This window comes from Neofelis nebulosa, chromosome 2 (genome assembly GCF_028018385.1).
Source record: "Neofelis nebulosa isolate mNeoNeb1 chromosome 2, mNeoNeb1.pri, whole genome shotgun sequence".
Lineage (NCBI taxonomy): Eukaryota > Metazoa > Chordata > Mammalia > Carnivora > Felidae > Neofelis > Neofelis nebulosa.
In genome coordinates this window covers 108,019,663-108,047,300 of record NC_080783.1, presented here as the reverse complement: position 1 = coordinate 108,047,300, position 27,638 = coordinate 108,019,663, and the positions used below count along the sequence as shown (strand labels likewise).

Here is a 27,638-nt window from a genome sequence, read left to right as displayed (position 1 = left end):
AAAATATCTACCTCGGATTTTTATGGTGAGGAGGGAAAGAGATGGTATTGGTAAGCTCTCAGTTCAGCTCCCGAAGTTGGTCGGAGCTGAGTGACCACACCTGATCTCTCAGCAGCAGGAACCACTCTCCTCGTCCTCACTCTTCAGCTAAATCACTTCCTCCATTTTTTGGTAAAGTGTAGACCAGGGACAACTTGCATCGGAAGCACTTACGGAGCTCAGTAAAAGGGCGTTTACTAATTTCGAATGTCCTCAGCTAGAAAGTCTGTATTCTTAGCAGGAACTGCTGGAGATCCATTTGTTAATTACAATTGGAAAATAACCAAGATCCAGGGAGAAAACTAGCTCCAGGTTAGCACTATAGGTTACCATAACGATGAAAAGAAAACAGTCCCACAGTTTCTAATTATATTATGGGCTAGTTGGGAAGCAGTTAGCCTACGTGCAGGTTGGAGAGACGCACTAAGTGTTAAGGAAATGCAAGGAAATGCTTCTAAATCCGTGTAAATAGCATCTTCTGCAGAAAAACTTTGGTCGTTTGCATCCAGATGAACAAATTGCAAAGTGCCATAATCACCATTTTTGCAATGGTTTGCTTGCATTTCTACCTGTGATATGCCCGGCATTTCTCCTGATATTCCTGCCTCATAAATGAGAGTGGCTGTATCTAATTTCTCCGCATATCCTCCGTGCCAAGGCCAGTCTGTGGCTACAGAAGGAGCTCAGGGAATGTGCTTGCCTTGTTGCAGGGATGCCTGAGGCCTGACGACTCAATAAGCCTTAATAGCCCCTGCTTTTCTGCTTTATTACATGATTCTGTTGTCATTTCCAAAGGCCAGTGCTCGGAACAAACATGCACAACGCATATGCACCAATGAGTGACCCTCACGATGGTGAGGGTACTTGCACTGCTGAATTTTTAAGAAACTATTACATCAGGTTTGGGCTTTGTGGAATTATTTTGCAGAATAAGTTAGTGATCATAGATTGTTTCTAAATCTGTGCAATAATTGATTCTATGTGTTTCTGCACTTTAGGAAGGAGTGGCTGGGAAAATGCAAGTAATTCACTTTTCTTGTTGGGCACCTACTGGGTAACTAGCCTCGCTGATTCCTCCAATACTCATGATTGTGTCTAACCTTCAACTCTGGGAGGAAGGAACTACTTTGCCCATTTCACTGATGAACAACTGAGCCTCAGAGAGCACATGGGATTCACACCATCCCCGGGGCCAAACATGAATCACACTTCCCCACTTCCTGAGTCAGGGTTCTCTATTGATTTTCAGGTTTGCTTTTGGTTTGTTTAGTTGTTTTTTCCTTTTCTTTCTGCTTTTGAGTTTTAAAAGAGAAAATGTCCTTGGCAGGGTCTACAGAAAATGCTTCCTGGTTAATTCTAGGTTTGGCGGAATGTGATTAAGACCATTAAGTCTTCCTCTCCTATGAAAGATAATCCAGCTGCTAATTGCTATTATTTACTTAAACACCATGCCCCCCACACCTGAGGTTGGCTCTTTAAATTTTTATTTACACATGTCCCCTTCCAGTGGACTTCCCTGTGCTGTGTACCATCGGGTAGCTCGGTTAAGCCTGAGTGGGGATTCTGCCCCTTACCTGTGATGTTGCAGTACACTTGGAGGGGTCCCAGCGGCCCGCTGCCATCGGAATCGATGTAGAAGAAACCAGCCGTGTTCCCTTGGTGCCTGTATACCTCGCAGGATTGCTCGTAGAGGGCTGGAAAGACACAAAGACAGCAGAGATAAAGCTTTGCTTGGCTCTACACATCACTCTGGAGGGACTGGTACCTCCTACCTATATCTACTTTCAGTGTTGGTTCCTCCCGCTTCTATAGCCTCGATTTCCCCCTCCCATCAAGTCCTAACAAACCAGTGTCCCAATACTGATGGAGTTGAGCCTCCATTCACCCGAGCATTTATTCACTTATTCTTCCAAACGGCTCAGAGGTTACTTCCTCCAGAAAGTCTCCCCTTCACTCCTCTGTGGCCCTTTTCTCTGCTGATGTCTGTGCCCCTCCTCTGTGCCCACACAGTGGACTGAGCTAGGATCACCATACACTGTTCTGTCTTCCCCAGTGGTCACAGAAGCTGGAAGGGCAGTGCTGTCTCAGGCTGTGCTCTAGCACCTGGCACAAGGCCACATGCACAGCAGGACTTCAAAAATGTTTGATTAGTGGATGAAAAACTGAATGAATACATACAGTCATGTCTTTTTTTATTAACAAAATAACACTATCTTATTTCTACACAACGAGAGCTCGGCACAGTACCGAAAACACAGAGCAGGTGTCCAGTCAGGTTTAGTCCATTTTGACTTAACAAGCACTCACTAAGTTCCTAAGATGTGTCGACAGCACGGTTGCCATGTGACCACAGACCCTGAATGAGGCAATCAGTCTGTGCCATCAAAAGTGCACAGAGAGGGGCTGTGGCCGTAGCCACAAAGGTGTTTATGCACACAGAGGGAGGCAGGCACGGGGGCCTGGAGATGGGGTACTCGGACCAATATGCAGATAGGAGAAATTTATAAATCTCATCACATCAACATGAATGGACTCGGTGGTGTGTAAAGGAAGCATCTGCCGTCTCATGCATGAGAATGTGGAATGTCGTCTGATGTTTTAGACACGATGGCATAGCTCAGAGCAGCAGGTACATATCCAATTATGTCATCCTTCCACGCTTAACACACTTCAGTAGCTCTCAACAGCTTTAAAGATATAGCACCAACTCCTCACCTTAGCCAGCGTGCCCCTGTGACTAATGCCCCATCCCAGAAATACGAAGCTGCATTTTGTCATGATCAAGTGTGAGGGGGTTCTCAGGTAATTCATTACCAATAAAGTTCTAAAGCTTGAGTGACTTTTTATAAATTAGAGTGAATTCAAGGTTATCCTTGTACCCATATAATTCTCTCTTGCAGTCATGCACCCTTTCTGAAGCAGAGGTAAGTGGGGGAGTCTAGTTTGCATTGTACACACTGAGCGTAACGTACAGCTTATTCATGTTTGCCCCAACCTAACACACCGGAGTGTGCGACACACGTATGAAAGTCAGCTCTTACGTGAGTTATCCCTTCTGGCCACTCCCACACGTCCAAGATGGCAGTGGTGTCAAAGGAGGTACTGTTTTCCCGTTCAGGGTTAATGCCATGCAGGCAACATACAAAGGTTGCATAGCGGTTAAGAACAGGAGCCCTGGAATCGAATTGGGTGGTTTTGCATCACAGGGCTACCACTTAGACTTACATACTTACGCTTACCACTTACTGGGAGAAGCCACTTCTCCTGTGGTAGGCAACCTTGACGATAACTCATTTTATCCACACCCTTAGCTTTCATGTCTTGTTCCTGATTTCATGCCCTCCCCTTAAGTGTGGGCTGGACTTACAGATGTGCCTCTAACAGAATATGACAGAGGTAGCATCTGTCATTACCAAGACTAGACTTTAAAAAGGCAGTGGCCTCCATCTTGGGTGTTCTGGGATCGCTCGCTGTCAGGGAAGTCAACTGCTGTGTCCCGTGGCCACCCTGGAAAGAGGACCCCCGGAGTGAGCTTGGAGGCTTTGGGCATGCCGTGTGAGTAAGCCCTGAAACAGATCTCCACAAACACCAAGATGACTGCAGCACTGGCTGACATCTTAATTGCAGCCCTGTGAGAGACTGAGCGAGAACCACCCAGAGAAGCCCAAGGGCCCAGGGAAACTATGAGGTAATAATGTTTGCTGTTTCCAGATGCCAAATTTTGTTATAATTCATTACACAGCAGTAGATGGCTAAGAAACTCCCAAAGTATTAATTTTCTCATGGAGCTACAGGTATAAGAAAGAGCCTGCCTCATACAACTAGTAAGGATTCGAAGAGATACTCATAACATAACCACAAAGCTTGTTAGGCAAAACCAACATGTCTTGCCTCCCTTCTGAGCGGAGATGATGACTTTCTAAAAAACATTTTTTTACACGTTTATTTATTTTTGAGAGACAGAGAGAGACAGAGTGTGAGCAGGGGAGAGGCCGAGAGAGAGGGAGACAGAATCCCAAGCAGGCTCCAGGCTCTGAGCTGTCAGCATAGAGCCTGATGGGGGGATCAAACCCACAAACCGTGAGATCACGACCAGAGCCGAAGTCAGACACTTAACAGACTGAGCCACCCAGGTGCCACCAGAGATGATGATTTTTAATTCTTCGTCCATTATTTTGATATTGACTATTTTATCTCTGAATAGCACATTTAAATTGATGCTGCTTGATTTGTTTTTCATTTTTACAGTCTATTTATTCACTTACCAATATAAAAGATAAGAATTAGGCTTTTTCTTTTTTTTTAAGAATTAAAAAAAATTTTTTTTAATTTATTTTTGGAAGACAGAGAGAGACACAGAACAAGTCGGGGAGGGGCAGAGAGAGAGAGACACACATAGAATCCGAAGCAGGCTCCAGGCTCCGAGCTGTCAGCACAGAGCCGGACGCAGAGCTCGAACCCACAAACCATGAGATCGTGACCTAAGCTGAAGTCGGATGCTCAACCGATTGAGCCACCCAGGTGCCCCAGAATTAGCTTTTTCGTCACACCCATATTCAAACACCTTTCCATCCCCCAAATTTCCAATACAGTTGTATTGTAATTTTAGTTAGATCGATGGATACTGTTTGCAATGACATGACAACATACATCCATTCACATATAGCAAATCTTATAATGTGATTAATTCTCCTTTGCTGAAACAAATGTAACTTGTTGAGATTAATAATTGCCTTATTCTCTCATTTGCCTACTTGTCTATGTATCTGTCACCAATTTAACTCCTAATTCACTAACAAATCTCTAAAATGACTCCCAGTATAATCACGTAACAACAAATATAAATGGATATCTAAGGGGAGAGAGAGAAAGAATGGGGACAGAGCTGAAAGCTAGAACTTTCTGGACACTTACAGTTTTAATTTTGAAACAATACAAATATTTTAAATAATTTTTGAAAATTAAATATAAAAAAGGAAAAAGAGCAATTACTAAACATTTAAAGGAAATTTATTTTTTATATAATTTATTGTGACATTGGTTTCCATATAACACCCAGTGCTCATCCCAACAGATACCCTCCTCAATGCCCATCACCCACTTTCCCCTCTCTCCGACCCCCCATCAACCCTCAGTTTTTTCTCAGTATTTAAGAGTCTCTAATGGTTTGTCTACTTCCCTCTCTGTAACTTTTTTCCCCCTTCCACTCCCCCCTGGTCTTCCGTTAAGTTTCTCAGGATCCACATGAGTGAAAACATGTGGTATCTGTCTTTCTCTACCTGACTTATTTCACTTAGCATAACACTCTCCAGTTCCATCCACATTGCTACAAAAGGCATTTCATTCTTTCTCATTGCCACGTAGTATTCCACTGTGTATATAAACCACAATTTCTTTGTCCATTCACCAGGTGATGGACATTCAGGCTCTTTCCATAATTTGGCTAGTGTTGAAAGTGCTGCCATAAACATTGGAGTAAAAGTGCCCCTATGCATCACTACTCCTGTATCCCTTGGGTAAATTCCTAGCAGTGCTATTGCTGGGTCATAGGGTAGGTCTATTTTTAATTTTTTGAGGAACCTCCACACTGTTTTCCAGAGCAGCTGCACCAGTTGCATTCTGGTGCAGCTGCTCTGGAAAACAGTGTAAAGGAAATTTAAACAAATTCACTAAAAATTGTTTCAAGTAATACTGACATTAAGTAGTTTCTTTGTAACTTTTCGTTACAGAAAGTTTGAAATTAATGTAAAGAATACAGAGTAATTGGGGTGCCTGGGTGGCCCAGTTGGTTGGGCATCCAACTTTGGCTCAGGTCATGATCTCATAGCTGGTGGGTTCAAGCTCTGTGTCGGGCTCTGTGTTGACAGCTCAGAGCCTGGAACCTGTTTCAGATTCTGTGTCTGCCCCTCCCCTGCTTGTGTTCTGTCTCTCTCACTTTCAAAAATAAGTAAAACATTTTTAAAAAATTTAAAAAAAAATAGAATTGATGCTGGTTTAAGCAAGTATCCAGGTGCAAAAGAATGAAGTGGGACCCCACTTCATATCACATACAAAAATTAACTCAAAATGGATCAAGACCAAATTGTAAAAACTAAAACTATAAACTCTAAGAAGAAAACATAGGTGTACATCTCTATTACCTTGGATGTGGCAATGTATTCTTAGATAGGACATCGAAAGCACAGGCAACAAAAGAAAAAATAGATAAACTGAACATCAAAATGTAAAACTTTCATGCTTCAAAGGACATCAAGAAAGTGAAAAGATAACCCATAAAATGAGAGAAAATATTTGTAAATCATGTATCTAATAGGAGACATATTCAGAATACGTAAAACACTCTTAAAGTTCAACAATAAAAAGACAAATACCCCAATTTAAAAATAGACAAAAGAGGGACACCTGGGTGGCTCAGTTGGTTAAGAGGCCGACTTCAGCTCAAGTCATGATTTCACAGTCTGTGGGTTCCAGCCCCGCATCAGGCTCTGTGCTGGCAGCTCGGAGCTTGGAGCCTACTTCAGATTCTGTGCCTACCTCTCTCTCTCTTCCCCTTCCCCACTCACACTCTATCTCTCTATCTCTCAAAAATAAATAAATCTTAAAAAAATTTTTTTTAAGAATACAGAGTAATAAAATGAACCTGATATCACCCATTATTACATTTGGTTAATCTTGCTTCATCAATATTCTCAGTATATCAGTTATCCATTGCCACATTAAAAAAACACTCCAAAACTGACTTAAAATGATAATCATTCCATGATTCTACAGATCAGGGCTCATCTGGAAAAGTTCCTGGCCAGGCTCAGGATGTCTTGTGAGGGTTCTCCGGGCATCTGCACTTAGCTTCTGGGTCAGCAGGGCTTTCTGGGGGTGCTTTGATCTCTCATACTCTCACAGACAAATTCCCGTGGTAAAGGCTCCAAGATCAACAAGATGGCAAGCAACTGTCAGGCCTTTGACTGCATGTTTGCTGATGCAACTTTGACCAAAGCAGATCACTTAGTGAAACAAAATCCAAATAAAGCATCCCAAGGACCTAAAAGGAAAAGGAGCTATAGAAGTGGACGGTATCTATGTTTGACTTCCTGAAAAAGAATCACATGGATCTGTAATGGGAGTATTAAAAAGCCCTTTTATTTTACTAAGGCATTGTGATGTGGGGGCTATTTACCACTGTAGTTAGCCTACCATTCCTCATATACTTTCTCTGTAAACTTTGATTCAGTTACAGGGAGATACCTGAGGGCAAAGCCTGGAAACGAGCATCCCCACTTATAAATACTACAAATAACTCATAAAACACAAGGACTTTGCCCCAAAACACATCAATTGGTATGTTGCTGCTGATCTTACTTTACCATTCTTTCTTGATTTCTCAGTGGGAATACTTTATAAAAATGAAACATCCCTCATTAATTATTAGGTTTCCTTAACCAAAAAATAGACTGTAGGAAAAAAGCAAGAGTGATATTTCATGCTTCCTCTTTAATTCATCAGTATCAAAAGGCTGAATTTGTCCTCTAGTATCCTCCAAAAGTGACCAATAAAACTATTTTTAGCTTTATTATCAATTCACAAATTTAAGCATATTGAAAACGGTAATTTGATGAGTAGGAAACAGTAGGATATACCAATCAAAGGAAAATAACAAAAATCTTAAAATATATTAAAAAGCCTTCTTATTAAATAACATTGGTATTGATTTATTAAACTATTGTATCTGTCAAGAAAAGTTAATGGCACATTATGTTGTTAATTACATCAGAAACTAAAACTTTGCCATAAAAATTAAAAATATAAAATATAAAAAATATGTAATTCTGAATTCTGAATTTGAGTTGGTGGTATCAGTATAAACTCATTATTTAATTGTTTTGATTATGTATTTCCACATTTGGACCACTGAATACTTTCTTACTAAAAGGAAGAAGGGTTTTACTGAGTTTATGTTTGGAACAGGATGAGACTGGAATGCCTCCTTTACCTGAAAACATAAAAGCTAGCAAAAATTAAAATACGTCAAAAATGCCCCAAGACCCAATTTGATGGAAGCATGTGAGCATCAAAAAGACTCATAACTGAATTTATAGATTTAAATATATACAATCTACTAGTTTTTTAATCTATCTATCATCTATCTACCTACCTACCTACCTATCATTGATCTATCTATTTAAGTCCATTGGTCACCTCTCGAGGATGCTAGAGAATAAAGTCCTATTCTTTGGAAAGAGAAAAGATCATATCCTACCTTTCTTGCATATAATATATTTGATGGTAACTTAATATTCCACAAAAAATATAAGTTGATAGAGAACTTTTTAGTGGATAGATTAAATTAACAATACCCAAACCTGGATCAATCTCAACATCCCCAAAAGTGATTATCAAGGTGTCTCTAATGTGATTTAATATGAAATACACAGCACTAGATAAGACTTGCCAAAAATCCGAAGCTAATCTAATCAAGCCCTTAGATTTGAATGCTAATTTACAGAAAGAAGTAAAGAAACATTCTCACCCACACTCTAAGGATGTAATTAGATAAATCCAGAATGTGGGAACATATGATTCAGTTTCTTCAAAAAATAAATAGTGAAAAGGAGATATGATGCAGGAGACATACCAATCAAACACTGCATGGACTTAAGAAAAGGACAATCAGAAAAAGTAAAACCAAATTTGGCATCAGATGGTATGAAGAAAGTATTTTTAATTATGTTGGGTATGATAATGGTAGTATGGCTTTGTTTCAAAAGATTAAAAAAGATCTTCTTTGTTACTGATACATACTGGGGTGTTTGTAATGAAATCATCAGTACAAAATTTGTTTTTAAAATGTCCCATCATAAACAAGCTATGGGCACCTGGTTGGCTCAGTTAGTTAAGAGTGTGACTTCAGTTCAGGTCATGATCACATGGTTCGTGAGTTCAAGCCCCACATCAGACTCTGTGCTGACAGTTCCAAGCCCGGAGCCTGCTTTGGATTCTGTGTCTCCCTCTCTGCCCCTCTCTGGCTTGCACTCCCTCTCTCTATCTTTATCTCTCTCATTAAACATTAAAAAAATATGAAAAAGCTAGATGCTGCCTGTAAGAGACCTATTTCAGATCTAAAGACACATGCAAATTTGAAGTGAAGGGATGAAAAAGCATTTATCATCCAAATGAAAGTGAAAAGAAAGATGGTGTAGCAATACTTATATTGGACAAAATAGACTTTAAAACAAAGACTGTAACAAGAGACAAAGAAGGACACTATATAATCATAAAGGGAACAATCAAACAAGAAGATATAACAATTGTAAGTATTTATGCACCCAGCATGAAAGCATCCGAATACACAAAGAACTATTAAAGAAAGAAATAGATAGTAATACAAAAATAGTAGGGACTTTAACACCCCACTTATATCAATAGATAGATTATCCAAACAGAAAATCAACAAGGAAACACTGCTTTCAAGGACACATTGGACCAGATGGATCTAACAGATATATTCAGAACATCCCATTCTAAAACAGCAGAATACACACTCTTCTCAAGTATACATGGAACATTCTCCAGAACAGGTAACACATTAGGCCACAAAACAAGTTTCAACAAATTCAAAAATACTGAAGTCGTACCATGAATCTTTTCTATCCACAATGTTATGAAACTAGAAACTAAGCACAAGAAAAAAATCTGGAAAAAAACACAAATGCATGGAAGTTAAATAACATGTTATTAAAACTATGAATGGATCAACGAAATCAAAGAGGAAATACAAAAAATACATGGAGACTAATGAAAATGAAAACACAATGGTCCAAAATCTTCGGGATGCAGCAAAAGTGGTTCTAAGAGGGAAGTTTATAGCAATGCAGACCTACCTCAAGAAGCAAGAAGAATCTCAAATAAACAACCTAACCTTACACCTAAATGAGCCAAGGGGGAAAAAAAAAACCCAAACACATAGAAGGAAGGAAATAATAAAAACTAAAGGAGAAAGAAACAAAATAGAAAATAATTTAAAAAAAATAACAGATCAATGATACCAGGAGCTAGTTCTTTGAAAAGATCAACAAAATCAATAAGTCTTTAGATCTATAAAAAGAGAGATAAAGACAGAGACAGAGATAGAGGGAGGAATCAAATAAACAAAATCAGAAATGAAAGAGGAGAAATAATAACCAACAACACTGGAACATAAAGGATTATTAGATAATATGAAAAATTAGATGACAAAAAACTGAACAACCTAGTAGAAATGGATAAATTACTATAATATATAACTCCCCAAAACTGAATCCCATAGAAAATTTGAACAGACTGGTTACCAGAAATGAAACTGAATCAGTTATCAAAAAACTCCCAACAAAAGTCTAGGAACCGATGGTGGCTTCACAGGCAAATTCTACCTAACATTTAAAGAAGAGTTAATACCTATTCTTTTCAAACCATTCCAAAAATAGAAGAGGAAGAAAGGATTCAAAGTGCATTCTAGGAAGCCAGAATTACCCTGATACCAAAACAGTAAAGACACACACACACACACACACACCCCAAACAAACAAAAAAAACTACAGGCCATCAATGCAAAAATCCTCAGCAAAATATTAGCAAACTGAATCCAATAACACATTACAAAAGTCATTCACCATAATCAAGTGAGATTTATTCCTGGGATATAAGGGTGGTTCTATATTTGTAAATCAATCAACATGATAACATCATTTAGCAATAAGAGAAAAGATAAAAAAAAATACGACCATTTCAACAGATGTACAAAAAGCACTTGACAAAGTGTAATATCATTTACAATGAAAAAAAAGCCTGAAAAAAGTAGGGTTAGACATAAAGTACCTCAACATGCCAAAGACCATGTATGAAAACCGCACAGTTAACGTCATACTCCATGGGGAAAAACTGAGAACTTTTCTCTAAGATCAGGAAAAAGATAAAAATGTCCACGCTCACCACTTTATTCAACACAGCCACAGGAATCAGGCAAGAAAAATAAATAAAAGACATCTAACTTGGTAACGAAGAACTAAATCTTTCACTATTTGCAGATTATATGATACTACATATAGAAAACTGTAACGATTCTACCAAAAAACTACCAGAACTGATAAATGCATTTCGTAAGGTCACAGGATACAAAATCAATACACAGAAATCATGTTGTATTCCTATATACTAATAATGAAGCAGCAGAAAGAGAAATTAAGAAAGCAATCCCATTTACAATTGCACCAAAAATAATAAAACACCTAGGAATAAACTTAAAAGAAAATTTGAAAGACCTGCACTATGAAAACTATAAAACACTGATGAAAGAAACTGAAGATGACACAAACAAATGCAAAGATATTCCGTGCTCACAGTCTGGAAGAACAAATATTGTTAAAATATCCACACCACCCAAAGCAATCTACATATTGAATTCAATCCCTACAAAAACGCCAACAGCATTTTTCACAGAACTAGAACAAACAATCCTAAAATTTGTAGGAAACCATAAAGGACCCTGAAATAATCAAATCAATCCCGAAAAAGAAGAACAAAACAGGAGGTATCACAATCCCAGGTTTCAAGATATATTACAAAGGTGTAGCAATCAAAACAGTATGCAACTGTCAAAAAAATAGGCACATAGATCAATAGAACAGAGAGTGCAGAAATAGACCGTGATTATATGGTTAATTAATCTTTGACAAAGAAGACAGGAATACGCAATGGGAAAATTCTAAGAAATGGTGTTGGTAAAACTGGATAGCTACATGAAAAATAATGAAACTGGACCACTTTCTTACACCTTACACAAAAATGAACTCAAATTGAATTAAGGATCTAAACATGAGAATGAAACCATACAAATCCTAGAAGAGAGCACAGGCAGTAATTTCTCTGAGATGGACTGTAGCAACATTTTTCTGTGTGTTTCCTGAGGCAAAGGAAACAAAAGCAAAAAATAAACTAAAAGAACCGAATCAAAATAAAGAACCTCTACACAGCAAAGGAAATAATCAACAAAACTAAAAGCCAACCTACTGAATGGGAGAAGATATTTGTAAATGACATATCTGATTAAACTCAATAATCCAACTTAAAAAAAATGGGCAGAAGACATGAAGAGACATTTCTCGGAATAAAACATACAGATGGCCAACACACACATGAAAACATGATGAACATCATTCACATCAGGGAAATGCAAATCAGTACCACAATGAGCTACCACCTCAAACCTGTCAGAATGGCTAAAATCAAAAAGATACAAAATAACAAGTACTGGCGAGGATGCAGAGAAAAAAGGGACCATTGTGCACTGTTGGTGGGAATGCAAACTGATGCAGCCACTGTAGAAAACCATACAGAAGTTCCTCAAAAAATGAAAAACAGAACTACTATGTGACCTACTAATTCCACTACTGGGTATTTACCCAAAGAATATACAGACACTAATTTGAAAAGATACATGTACCCCTTTGTTTATTGCAGCATTATTCACAATATCCAAATTACAGAAGCAGCCCAAGTGTCCATCAATAGATGAATGGATAAAGAAGATGTGGTATATATACACAGTGCAATATTATTCAGCCATAAAAAAGAATGAAATTTTGCCACTTGTAACAACCTGGATGGAACTAGAGAATATAATGCTAAGTGAATTCAGTCGGAGAAAGACAAATATGATATGATTTCACTCATATGGAGTTTAAGAAACAAAACAAGCAAATAAAAAAAAAGACAACTCAACAAACAGACTCTTAATTACAGAGAACAAACTGGTGGTTATCATTGGGGAGGTGGGCGGAGGGATTGGTGAAATAGGGGAAGGGGATTAAGAGGATACTTATCATGATGAGCACTGAATAATGTATAGAATTGTTTCATCACTATATTATACACCTGAAACTAATGATTAATGTAAAACTGTATGCCTATTATAATGGAATTGAAATTCAAAAAGATAACAAATTTTCCACCCCCCCAAAAAAAAACCAAAGGGGAATAGTAGCAACAAAAATCACAGCATATTGATGAATGCTGAACCTGAGCAAAGGATACAGAGTTAACAACTGTACTATTCTATTTTTTGTGTACATTTGAAAATGTCTCTAAAAATTAATGTTTGCTTTTAATATTTAGGTATTTCAGGTATTTTTTGGATTTGAATTTGAAAAATTACCACGAGATCATGACCTGAGCCGAAGTCGGACGCTTAACTTACTGAGCCACCCAGGCACCCCTAAAATAAAAAATTTTAAAGAGCTCCCCTGGGGGGGGGGGAAACAGCAGGGTTATATAGTTTCTCAAGAGAATCTTAAGGAGTAGATAAACTTAACTCTACTTACATATCTTTAAAGCACAGAAAAAAAAAATCCCCAGACTTGTAATATAGTATAAAGGTGATCCCCCAAAATAATAGACATCACACCAAAAAAGAAACCTATAGAATCACTTATGAATATCAATAACAAAATTTTACAGAAATTATCAGCAATTAGAACCCAAAAGCATATTTTAAAACAAATAATAGCCAAATGGAGGCTTAATCCAATATCAGGGCCAAAGAGAAGTATTATGTGATCATCTCCACTCATTTACAAAGACTCAATGTGTCTTGTACAGGCTCTCAATCGCCATTTGAGGTCATCTATGTGAGAAGCGCCCCGTTTCCTGTCGGGACAAAGACAGGGCCATGAAGGGAAAACACAAGAAGCTTTATCAATGGGGAAAGATTTGTTTCCACTCAAAACAGCAACTACTAAATGTGCTACACTCGAAGGTCTAACGTTATGGGGATACACAAAGATAATGTGCTCCTCAATGAAAAGGACAAGAATGGACATGTTAAGATTGTTTAGAATAGATTTTTATATTAATATAAACAGATGTGTAATGTAGCTGGACAGGGCAGAGGGATGAGTATTTTCATAAGGAAAATAGTCTGAATCTGGTTCCGGCAGCTAATTTATGGCCTAAAGTACAATTTGAAATGTCCTTGTGATGCCCACTCTCATTAAAGATAATGATAGTATTCAGACAGCAAAATAGTTTTATTTAGATCCCACCTTTTCAAGTACCAAGGTCAAAGCTGTAGTTTTTCTGCCCCACCATTTATATTCCTATTGTAAAACTACAGAAATAGACAAGAAACTTGCTTACAAGACAAGTACATGTTTTTTGACGCCTTAAAAATGGTTCAGTCCTATTTCTTTCCTTTCTTTCTATGCCCCTGGCAATCTAACATTTACCACATGATTGAATATTTAGTTACAGATCTACACACGGCCTACAGACACAAAGAAGACCAAATTAACTCTAGTAATTAAGTAAATACTTAACAACCATTTATTTAGTTACATTTAGCAAACCCCTTGTGCAGTAGTTTTGTGGGAGTTGGCCTTGCCTGGTTACCATACAAGAAAAGAAAAAAAAAGTATGCAAAAGCCGGTTGGATTGCTGACATTAGCTCAAAAACATGTGTCAAGAAATTAAATTGGAAAATAGATCTTTTGATGTCACAGTCTGTACACACATGGTACAGGTTGAAAACAGGCATAGATTCTGTGGTATTTCACTGGAAAGGAGGCTAGTAGAGATGTAAATGCATTAGTGGTTGCTAACAGTTACAAATGGGGAGAATGAGAGAGGGGTATGGCTATAAAGGGACATCATGAAGGGTCTCTGTGATGAAAGTGTCCTCATCATAGTTATAGTGGTGATTACACAAATCCATACACATGACAGAGTTGCACAGAACTACACGCACGCACACACACACACACACACGGAAGTGTATGTCAAATGGAACAATCAATAAATTCGGTGTGCATTACGGATATTGTTTTCCTGATTTTGATATTGTTCTGCACTTATGCAAGACGCTGCCATTGGAAGAAACTGGGTAAGGGGCACACAGCACCACCTGATATGTATTTTTTTTCAATTTACTGTGAATTATTTCAAAATTAAAAACTTCCAAAAGGGAGATATGACCAAACAATTCTACTCCTAGGTATATACTTTACAGAAACAAAAACACACATCCACATAAAATCCTGTGCCTGAATGTTCATGGCAGCACGATTCATAATAGCCAAACAGCAGATACAATCGAGATGCCCATCAAGTCATGAATGGGTAAACAAATGAGGTATATCCATACAGTGGAATACTATCAGGCAATGGGAGAGAATTAAGCATTGACTCATACTACAACATGGATGAAATGTGAACCGTTAAACCTTCAAACCAATTTCACCAAAGTGAAATCTGCCAGTCACGAAAGATCGCACACTGCATGATTTCATAAATGTAAAGTGTCCATATAAGGCTATATATACAGTAAGTGTGTATACATACACACTTGCCAGCAGCAAGTGTGTATATACCTTGTATAGATACCAGTGTATATATACCTTGCCAGCAGCCAAGGGTAGGTGTTTGAGAGCGGGGAAATGGGAACTGACTGCTAACATGTATGGGGTTTCTTTGGGGGCGTTGAAATGTTCTATAATTAGGTAGTGATGATGGGTGTGCAACTGCGTGAATACACTAAAAACCACTGAACTGTACACTTCAGGTGAAATTTATGACACAAAAATATGCCTCGATAAACCTGAAAAAAAAGTCAAAGGCAGGGTGTTAGGTCACAGGGACAGGTCCCAGAAGATGTAGGTCCTTCCAGAACACACTGCATCAGAGCCCTGAAATCTATTACATTTGACCCACTGTGTCTAAATACAGAAGCACGCCCATCAGATGACCCCTGGTGAGCTCTGAAGGCAAAGGAGCACGTCTGAGCCCAGCTTTATTTCCACCGAACACTCCGCTGGCAACTCCATTGTCTCCTTAGAAGCCACAATCCATTTCATTAAAATAAAGATAAAATGAAGCAACGGCTGCTAAACAGAGAATCTTGTGTCTAATATGCCTGTTATGTTGTCATCCTGACCCTCTGTGATCCAGCAAATTAATCTACAAATCTTAGAGTAATTATCCTTAATAACGTGTTATATGTAAAGTATAAACATGTAAACACACTTCCTATAAGCCTTCCTAGCAGTCCACATCTGAATTAAGTCTAGCGAATCAGGGGCATGGAGGCAAAGCAGTGGGACTCTGGGGGCAGGTACCAGCAGGAACCGCAGGGGGCACGCAGTGGTTCTATGTGTGGTCCTTAAACCAGTTGCGAAAGGCATCACCCTGAGGTTACTAGCCATGCACATTCATGGACTCCATCCTGCATCAGAATATCTGAGCAGAGTGTTGTAGAAACAGGGACGCCTGGGTTGCTCAGTTGGTTGAGTGTCCGACTTCGGCTCAGGTCATGATCTCACAGCTCGAGAGTTCGAGCCCCGCGTTGGGCTCTGTGCTGACAGCTCGGAGCCTGGAGCCTTCTTCGGATTCTGTGTCTCCCTCTCTCTCTGCCCCAACCCACTCGCATTCTGTCTCTGTCTCTCTCAAAAATAAATAAACAATAAAGAAAAAATTAAAAAAAAAAACAGTATTTGAACAAGATCTCACCGTAATTCTTTTGCAAAGTTAAAAATTGGTAAGACTTGTTCTAAAAAAAACCCAAAAACAAAAAACACAACAAAAACAAAAACAAAACAAAAAACCAAAACTTTGAAAGACATACTTATAAAATAGTGGCAGAGAGCGTGAGAGCGTGACTTTTTTTACTTCTCTCGCCTTTTGTTTTCCTTCATGATATTGCACCTCTTTGGGGAGTAATGTTCATCGTGTATCTGTGTAAATCAAGACTGATTACCAGCTCACTCGATACATGACCCTATTCTTGGTTAATAATTTTTTCACTGTGTCATTTGATATCTTTCTAGAAAACCTTCGGGGGCCAATAGCTCTGGATTCAAACACCACTGAAAATTTAACAGACTTTGGCAAATTGCTTCATCTCTCAAGTCTTATTTTTCTTGCAAGACTTTTATGAGATTAGATAAACTAATACATGGAAATGGGCTGCCATGGTGCCCTGCCCACAGTAGGGATCCAGACAATGGGAGTTATCCAATTGTTATGATTTATAAATCTTCTAAAACAATTAAAGAAAGAAGGACTGAGTACGTGTACATAGTAAATTTAGGATATTTATCAGGAAATTTATCAAATATATATGGCACCCTAGCCCTATATTAGGTATAGAGTTAAGTTCTGGGGATACAAAAATGAATAAGATATTGCCACTGCTATCAGATTATAAGCCAGGTGAGAGAGTAGATTGAGTTCTACTCTCTATTTATATGATAAATTTTGAGGGAATTGGATCTTAAATGTCTCTGTATTTTCAGGGGCTAGCCCGGTTCCCAGTAGGTGTTCAACAAATGACTGTGAATTCAGAAACATATAGATGAAAAGGCAAGGCTATTCCCTGTGGGGGCTCATGAGGACCACACATGTTTTTGGCAGATATGCCCTTCTGAGAGACCTCTCTGGAAGCCGGAGCAAAATAAGTTAGACTGGGTGGGTGGGGGGCGAGGTGCGGGCACAGGTGAGAAGGCCACAGCAATAGTCCTCCTGAGTAAGAATGAAGGTCTAAGCAAGTAAAAGGCCATTGTAGGTCTTTGTAAAAAGAGGCCTAAGTATGTCACAGGGGCATTTTTATGCATGTTTGAATTCGAAAAGAACTACTCTACAGCTTATCTAGGACTCCACATATCTGGGCATTTCATTTGGAAAGAATTAATCAGCAATCAAAGAGAAATAGGAAGAAGTATTATTTTCTTCTGAAGAAAAAAAAAATAGCTTACAAGTTGATTTAATACAATGGTAAGATTTAAGCCTAAATGTATCTGTCACTGTAATCCAAAAATCCATTTTAAATTACACAAAGATTCAGTGTAAATCTAGGCTAGCACCTAATAGGAAAACATAAAATGTTAGGTACAAATGTATCCAGCACAGGGAAATGACAAAAGGACACACTACTGTGTGTCACATAATGCTAACAGTTACCATTTGATAATAAGAAATAGTTACTATTCGATACTATAGGATGCCCGGTGTGTGTCAGGCACAGCCGTAGACACACATTACATGCAGGATAGCTAACCTTATACAGTAATACTAAGCTTCAATTTTACACAGATGTAAACAAAGGCTCAAGATCACCCTGATTTTGTCTGAGCTCACCCACCCATCAGCCCAGCAGCTGACATCTACCTCCCAGGCATGGCTGTGCTCAACATATTCTCCCCTTCTTGCTTCTCACTCAGCTACACTTAACATGAAAAATCAAATGTGAGGTTCAGAGACTTATTTCAACTTCAGAGTCTCCAGCACACATTTACAAACTTTCTAGGAGCACTCAGAGTTAGCTTTGTAAACACAGCTGCCCTTCTAGCTCTGGGAGTTCCCCAAGGTCCCTGGAGGGACCTATCCACCTAATCGTGACTTACTAGCTTTACTCATAACAAAGAAAGCTTTTGTTGCAATGCTTAAATTTGGAAAAGCATCCATGGACTGTATTTGTCTTTGCATTTGCTTGGGGCTTCTAACCTGATCATATCACTTTACCTCTTTCTAAGCTAAAAAAGTAAAGAATGAAGCTCCTAAGATGTATTTAATATGAAGATGTGAGGATATTTTACTCTCCATTTATACAGAAAACACAATAAAACAAAAATTCAGTCCAAACAAAAACTCATAAGCCCTGCAGACAGACTAGTGTCAACTCTAGACTCGGCTCCACTGGCCTCTCCTTGGGCTCAGTGTTCAAGAACCCCTAATTCATGGCATCCCTATCATCTTGCACAGAACAAAACTTCACTAATGCAGCTGGCTGGGACGTTGTGGGCAGATTAGATAAGGAGTACAAATGGCTGGTTGATTCAGACAGCTGGAAAATCATCTAGAAAGATAAGATAGCATAACTTATTCAGTGCCCTTGGCTTTGGCGCTGAAATTGCCATCCAGTGAGCGGGGCCTCTCAGCGAGGCTCCCCAACCTGTTTAACCCAGTCAGGCATGAAAATGTGAAATCAGCCTGCCATATCCACCTCCCTGAGGCCTGATTGGAGGCACACATTCCCCTAATCTGCCTGCTCCTGGTTGGGGTGATGCTCTGGGAACTAGACTCCTATCATGCTTGGGGTGGTGCATGCTTACTCCAAGGGAGTAAGCCTTGACTTTACAACAAAATGGTAATTTCCTTGTGTGTAGAGATCAGGGGTACACTGAAAAAGAAAGACGGTTTTGTTGTGTTATTTTAGCCAAGGAGTTCTACATTAAAGCCCTAGCCATTCCACTTACGAGCCTTATAAACCTAGCCTCATTACCACACTAGGTTTCCATTATCTTAAATCTAAAAGCATGCTAATAAATCTACTTTGGAAGATTATAATACATTTCCAAGCAAACACATACTTGCTGTTTTAAAAGTCCATGGTAGGAGAGGCCCCAGGGCGGCGCAGTTGGTTAAGGATCAGACTTTGGCTCAGGTCATGATCTCATGGTTTGTGAGTTCGAGTCCCATGTCAGGCTCTGTGCTGACAGTGTGGAGCCTGCTTAGAATTCTCTCTCTCTCTGCCCCCCCCCCAATTATTCTCTCTCTCTCTCTCTCTCTGTCAAAATAATAAATTAATTAATTAAAAATAAAAGAAGTCAGAGGTAACACATCACAGCATATGCAGGCTATTGAGATTAGTTTACTGTCTCTCCAGCATAAATGGCATAGAGACATGTGCCCCACTTCCCTCAGAAAGTTCTTCCTTTCAGGTTCTTCCTCCTCCACCAGCTGAATGGAGGTTCCCAAGGACTTAGAAAGAAGTAGAACTGTAAGACAGAAGTGGACTGAGTCCCCACGTGGCTGAAGAGATCAGCCACACTACAGTGTGATGTGAGACAAAAATAAACTTGTATTTTGCTAAGCCACGGAGATCTGGGGATGGCTTACCACCTTGGTTATTAGCTTACCTTTACCTTGTTCCTTAAAACTTTAGCTCAGTGTCTGGGAGATTCCTGAATGCCAAGCTTGGTAAGGAGCATTCCTAATTCTGGATAATGCAAATGAGCTCAAAAAGTGTGACAGCTTTGCCCCAAGCCATCCCGATTGGTGAGGGACCGGTCAACCGACATGGGTTCCTTGATTCGAAACTCTTTGTTCTCTCCTCTACATGCTACAAACAAACAAAAACTCATGAGATAGTTATACTGCGGTTGTAAGTTTCCAAAACTGGCCTCAAATAGACAGAGTAATAAGGGCAATCCTAATAAAAGTTGCTTGAAGGCATCCTTGGAAATAATTACGCATATATGTATCTGTCTATATTTTACCATCATTGTTAACAAGTCCAGAATTCTCTGTGTAAAGGCCATGATGTAAAATAAATTAATGCTTTGCATTTGCACACCATAAAGAATATGCTTTCCTGTACAAATTGGCAGATGCCTATTTTTTGAAGCTGTGAGAAATGCCTGTCGTTTAGTATGTGCAGGCCGCATATTTGACGCAAAGACGTGAACAAAAATGCCCTGAGCTACCGTCACTACGGATGTTTAACTTTGTCACTCAGGGCATCTCAGTGAAAACCCGTTGTAATTCTCCCTACCAGATTATGCTTCCAAATCCTTCTCATCATCACAGTGTTCACGGAATACTAATCATCATGAAACAACAGCCTGACCACAAAAGAGGAAGCAGAGACAGAAACCTGGGTTACAGATTTTTATATTTTACTTATACTTTTATATATTTTACAAAGCTAAAAAAGTTGAAGCGGGGCACCTGGGTGTATCGGTCGGTTAAGCAACCAACTCTTGATTTCAGCTCAGGTCATGATCTCAGTTTCGTGAGTTCGAGCCCCCACATCAAGCTCTGCGCTGGCAGCCTTAACTGGTGTCCCAGCAACGTGTTGACATGCCTATTATTTTTGTAAACATTGTGTGTCAGTCAGGGTTAAATCAGAGAAGCAGACCATAGGGAAATTATATGGATCTACCAGGGGGCATCTGTTACGGGATTTGTGGGAGCTGGCAAAGAAGTCTCTGTGAGGTTGTGGTGTTTCTGTTGGATGTGGGAGCCTGAAGGCAGCATTGAGAAGGGAAGCGGGATGTGAAGTGGGGAAGCAAAGGCAAGCTGGACCCCCTGAGTGTGCACTGGAGGCCAGCATGGATGGAAACCCCACAAGTTTTCTGGTTGTCTCTCGCGATAGCCGTGTGAGTATCTTGCAAAACCTGGGGCTCCTTGTCACAGAGGTAAACTCACCCGCCTGGCCCAGGATTCAGAGAGGCTACCCTACCGCGGGATCCAGAGGAAGGTACAGCAAGAGCCGGTGCAGCCAATGCCCCAAACAAACATGGCGAGGCACCCTATCAGCAACAGACAGTGTGAACAACACAAAGTGGCTGTCTCCCTTCCACCATTCAAACCTGCTACAAGCACAGTAAAACCTTGGATGGTGAGTAACTTGTTCTGCAATGTTCTGCAAGAGGAGCAGATATTTTTAATACATTTTAACTTGGTAAACGAGGGATATCTTACAACAGGAATTGTGAGTGATGCCCAACATCACGTGATCACACCTGAGTGAATGGTATGGTTCTAGACGTTCACTTTGATATACGAGTGCTTTGGAATGGAAGCACATTTCCAGAATGAATTATGCTTGCAAACCAAGGTTTTACTGTATCTTTCATTTATTCTTTTCCTACACAGGAAATAGGGGTGCCTGGGTGGCTCAGTCGGTTGAGCGTCCAACTTCAGTCAGGTCAGGATCTCCCAGTTCATGAGTTCGAGCCCCACATCGGGCTTTGTGCTGATAGCTCAGAGCCTAGGGCCTGCTTTGGATTCTGCCTCTCCCTCTCTCTCCCTGCTCCTCCCTCACTTGTTCTCTCTCTCTCTCTCTCTCTCTCTCTCTCTCTCTCTCAAAAATAACACAGGAAAGAAAACTCTGGGGAATACAGTTCAAGTCAAACCAAGTTGACACCTACAAAGCTTCAAAACTTTGTAAAAGTGGGATATTTTGATCATCATCAGTTAAAGCAAAATATTTAACTGCAACCGGTTAATACCATTGCCTCTTCCCCTCGTCCTGTTTATTGTCACACGTCTCAGGCCAGGTGGCACTGGAGAAGCCACAGAACCTTTTCAGATGCAAAGTAAGGGAAGGGATGTGTGGATACACATCTGACTGCAGATTGATGGGTTATAACCACATGGTTTGCCGCCATCTACACGTATGGTCATTACTAGCTGCTGTGACCTGGGAGGAGCTTCTGTGAACACGTCTGTTGGCGCTTCTGCAGATTCCCACATCACACCCAACCCTGCGGGACCAGAGGCCATGTCTCCATAGAAATGTCCCCTGCAGCATTTAGCACCAGCAATGTCTGTGTCCTCATGGAGAAGCCGGGTTTGAAATGCACACTGCCAGAAGCCAGCGTGTAGGAAATCCTTCTAAATCTTGTATTGAATTTATGAAACTTGACAGGAATTCTCCCAACTTCAACCACGTTCATAAAAGTTTATGTGGCACAGGGGGCAGGAATGGGAGTTATTGTTTAATTTGTATAGTTTCACTCTTGCAAGATGGAAAGAGCTCTAGAGATGGACGGTGGGGTTAGTTACACAACATTCTGAATGTATTTAATTCCACTGAACATGACTAAGGTGGTACATTTTAAATTGTGTGTATTTTATCATAGCAAAAAAAAAAGTTGGAGGAAAAAAACAAAGTTTAAATGTTTGCCTATAAACTTCTGAAGATAGTCCTAAAAATAGATATATTCAGTAGTAGGCATGCGTAAAAAATAATAACATTCAGCATCCATTATGCTAAGTTTCATTTATCAGATAAACAGATAAGAAAATGGGATATTTGAAATTTCCCATTCTATTGCCATGCTGTTTTACTTTAAAGTAAGTAAGCAATGGGCATTTTGAAAGTGTATGTGGCATTACCAATAACAAAGCATAAAACTGAAAAGCTAATTTTCTAAATGATCGGCATAAGTTTTTAAAAATTATTTTGATCAACCATATTAGAGGAGAAACTGATTTGCCACTTTATTTTCTGTGAAAAAAATAAGTAAACAAAAGCATCCTGTAAACAGACAAAGGAAAAACAGCCCAAAGATGTATAAGTAAAGCAAAGGACTATAAAATCGTATTAGGAAATTAATAAAAATACTATTTTTTTAATTTGTAAGTGTTTCTGACAGTTGCCATTCTTTTATCTTTACCATTTGTAAATGATTTATTTTCTCATTCTAAAAGTAATACAGAAAATCGATTCTTTTAAAAATTTTTTTTTAAATGTTTATTTTTGAGAGACAGAGAGACAGAGTGTGAGCAGGGGTGGGGCAGAGATAGAGGGAGACACAGAATCCAAAGCAGGCTCCAGGATCCGAGCTGTCAGCACAGAGCCCGACATGGGGCTCGATCTCACGAACCATGAAATCATGACCTGAGCCAAAGTCGGACCCTCAACCAACTGAGCCACCCAGGTGACCCGAAAAACAATTCTTAAAGGGGATCTTCAGGGGTTCCTGGGTGGCTCAGTCGGTTGAGTGACTGACTGTTGGTTTCCTCTCAGGACATGATCTCTCAGTTCGTGAATGGAGCACCACACTGACAGTGTGGAGCCTGCTTGGGATTGTCTCTCTTTCTCTCTCTCTCTGCCCCTTTCCCCCCTCCCCTTCAAAAATAAATAAATAAATAAACTTAAAATAAATAAACAAATAAGCTCAAAAAAAATAAAAGTGATCTTCATAATTCTATAAGTTTGAGGGATTTTGAAGCTGATCTGCCCCAGTTCTGAGCACGGAGACTGAGAACAGCACCGGTAGTGGGTTATTTCCAAGGTCAGTAAGCAAAGCCGTCAGCCTGCCTCTCAAGGCAATGCGCCTGAGCTCTTCTCTCCAGTAAGCAGGAGCTGTGGACTCTTGACATAGGCTTCACTTGGTGTCCAAGGACCTTCACCCTGCCTTTGACTTCACTCTTCACTAGAGCAATGTGTGCAGCAGGGTCTTAGGAAATTGAAAACCATATAGATCACTAGAGCGAGGCAGAGAGAGCAAAGCTACCCAATTATCGCTGCACTGCAATTTCCTCTTCTGTAAAATATAATAATCCTGCTTACCCCACAGGCTTGTTTTGAAGAGTAAATGGGATCATGGGAACGTGCATTTAAACTGTCTGATGTGTTGTAGGTGCCTGGTAAATCGAGGAGGGGCAAAGTGAGAGGAAGAAAACAGAAATTAAAGTGGACAGAAACTATAAAGTAGAATATTGGAAATACTGTGGTAGAACTCTTCAGGTTTCCCAAAAATAGTCTGAGATGGTTTTAAGGAGGAGGCATGGATTTGCTTGGAGAGGAGAGAGAACAAAGGCGTTCAGAATGGTGAACACGCAGGGGTAGTAACCATGGACTCCCACCAAGGCAAGCAATACCGTCGTGCTGTAAAAGAATCCTTTTTGAGCACTTGCGTAGACCCAAGTGGGAACTCTGTGTGAAGGTTTCCAGGGAAAGAAGATGCCATCCCTGGTCAGACGGTGAGGAACAGAGGGAATACAGTACAATAGCCTTGGGGCCTAAGAGAGGAAGAGGCCAGCAGAAATAGTCACCTTGTTGGTTAGGTGGTGTATACAGCCTCCCAGCAAGGGGGTCCTGGAGCCTGATCTCATCATCCATTGAATCTACTTCCAGTTTTTATAAATATTCATATTAAACTGAATGTAATCCCCATTCTAGAATGGATTAAATCTTCAGTTATCCTTTTGTCCTTGTCAGACACCTTGAGAAGAAGCCCCCGATGGGACTTCACGGGGGAAACCTGCCTACCTCTTAGAGTCAGATACTGGTTCCCAGAATGGGCAAAGCCAGGGAAGCAGCCATGGCCCCCACTTCTGTGTTGTCCTAATGAGGCCGCTCACCACGCGCACGTGCTCTCTGCTCCCTCACCACATGCCCACCTAAGGACAGACAAGACATCTGCCCAGGACTTCTGACCCAAAGAAAACCAGCTCATTCGGGATGGCATGTCTTTCAGTTGGCACTGGAAAGTGCATGGGGTTGAAACCACAATCCAGTCTTTCCAGATCGCTTGTATGTCAATCTTTCAAGATGCATTTTAAGGCCGATTGAAGGTAGAGAGTTTTCACCATATGTTTTAATATGTAACTTACAGCCCTGCTTCCGGGTCTGTAAGAGAGCCCCAGCCTAAGAATGTGCCTCTTTCTTGAACTCTGGGATAGATTCCCTGCAGTACTATTTATACTGCAACATGACAGTCACTTTTGGGGAAGATGGCCTCTGCTACAACAGAGACAATCTTTGTCTTGCTTGGATAGCCATTATGAGCATATATTACAATCTGCCTTTTCCTTTTTTTTTTTTTTTTTTGCTAGTAAGCTTGCCTTCTGGGGCCTCTGTTTGTCTCCTGTGCCTGCCAAGTCTTCTGGTGTGAAGGAACATCTCTTGACAGATCATTGCCTGAGACCCTTCCCCTTCTGTGCAGTCCCACCTTCTGGAAAACTTAACTGAAGTTGCCCAGTCTTTGTACAAACTGTCAAACACTTTTTCTCAGTCACTGCTGCCTGAACTCTGTCTAACCTTTACCAATATTCCACAAAGTCCTTAATGAGATTGTTTTATGTTGTCACGCTAGAAAATTGGAGATGAAAGAGCTTTGATTTCTTGGAGGAATCACATAAGGGAGTCTGTGCACTCACTTTTATTCTTTATCTTCTAATTAGAAGATTGGAGGTTTTTTTTTTTTTTTTTTTTTTTTTTTTTTTTAAGTAGGAAGAATGAGGAAGCTAGGGGAAGCTTATCATGAAGACATTATTTCAACCTTCAATTTTGTTCCCTTTTTCACTTTTATTCTCACCTTAATATGATTTTAACTTACAATTATGAAACCTGAGATGATCTCTACTAATCGAGAAACAAAGAGATCCGTATTGTTCAGACAAGCATGTTGAAGAACTGGAAAGGGTAAAAGAGGGTATCCCCACCCCAGACTGCTGAAGACGCCCAGCCTGGATGCCCACTGCCTCCCTACACAGCCTGTCCAGTCAACCTATCTCCTTACTGGCTCCCAAGGCAGCTATCTGTGCCCGCCTTTATCATCTCCATCAACACGCCATGATCCTTTAGTGAGAGCCTATGAGAAACCAGAAATTCCTTCTTTTCTTAAGTTCTGCCCAGTTGTGCCAACATCTGCATCCTGTAAGGACTTACTCCTCCCCACTTCTCATATAAAGGTGACCCAACGTTAGGGGTCCCATACTGTTCCGATTTCTAGAATCTTTTCTATTCCACTTATTCAGCAAAGACTTTACCAAAGAGTTAACCTTCTTAATCACTCCATATGCACAGATTGTGTCCCCTAAACACTTCATAAAGGCAGAAACTAAATATCCATCTGTAACAAATATATGGTATGATATAGGTCACATATATGACATGATATGATATGTGTAAATACACACCCATTTACACACATCAATAGATACAGGTGCACAGGACCTCTGCGGTGGCTCAGCTGGTTAAGCGGCATCCAACTCTTGGTTTCGGCTTGGGTCATGATCTCGCAGTTTGTGAGATCCAGCGCTGCATCGGGGCAATGAGTAAGCATATTGAAGGCTCTGAGGAGGAGGAGGACCAAACATTCATAAGTCTCTCCTATCATTTGCTAAACACCACCAGGCCTTTAAAAATGTGATTTCCATTTTCCTAAGAAATAATTATCAGGCTGGCAAAAATCCAAACTTTTGGCAATGCTCTTTGTTAGCGAGTTCTGTTAGCGAGTTCTGCACACGCAGAAACTGGCACTGTCACGCGCTGCTCAATGCCTGAATGGCTCAGTGCCTGGGGCACTCAGTTTGGTGACATCCAGCAAAACCACACATATCCTTTGACCCTGCAATCTCTCTTTTGGGAATCTAACCTGCAGATAGACTTGCAAGTGTGTAAAATGGCAGACGTTCAAGTTTAGGCATTGTGCTTTTATTCGTGTAGGATTAGAAAAAGAAATCTAAAAAAGCCTATCAATCCAGGCTTTATGAAATGAATTATGGCACAGCTCTCTACAAGTGAATCCCAAACAACTGAAAAAAACAATGACAGAATTCTTTATGTGCTGATATGGAAAGATGAGCTCTAAGATCACTATTTGAAAACCAGAGTGTATAACGTGCATTTGTATTTGCTTGTATTTCTATAAAGAAAATCAAGGGTAGAAGACACAAGTTACCTATGATAGCCTCAGGGCAGGTCTGGGCAGACAGAAGATAAGCAGGAAAATCAGGGTTTCACTGAATATCTTTTTTATATGAATTGATCTGTATCCCTGAAAACATAGTACCTATTTGAAATTTATTTTTTTATTTTATTTTAATTTTTATTTTAAAAAAATGTTTTTAACGTTTATTTATTGTTGAGACAGGGAGAGACAGGGCATGAACAGGGGAGGGTCAGAGAGAGAGTGAGACACAGAATCTGAAACAGGCTCCAGGCTCTGAGCTGTCAGCACAGAGCCCGATGTGGGGCTCGAACTCACGGACCGTGAGATCATGACCTGAGCCGAAGTCGGACGCTTAACCGACCGAGCCACCCAGGCGCCCCCCTATTTGAA

General features: G+C 40.0%; 1 protein-coding gene across 3 annotated transcripts in view; it reads right to left on the bottom strand.

Annotated features, from left to right (window-relative positions):
* Positions 1-27,638, bottom strand: part of CNTNAP5 (contactin associated protein family member 5) — an 810,836-nt gene that overhangs the window by 275,786 nt on the left and 507,412 nt on the right. For all 3 annotated transcript variants that reach the window (XM_058715579.1, XM_058715580.1, XM_058715581.1), the window contains exon 12: positions 1,614-1,733. In XM_058715579.1, coding sequence (XP_058571562.1) covers positions 1,614-1,733 — 120 coding nt within the window. The remainder of the gene's footprint in view (positions 1-1,613; positions 1,734-27,638) is intronic.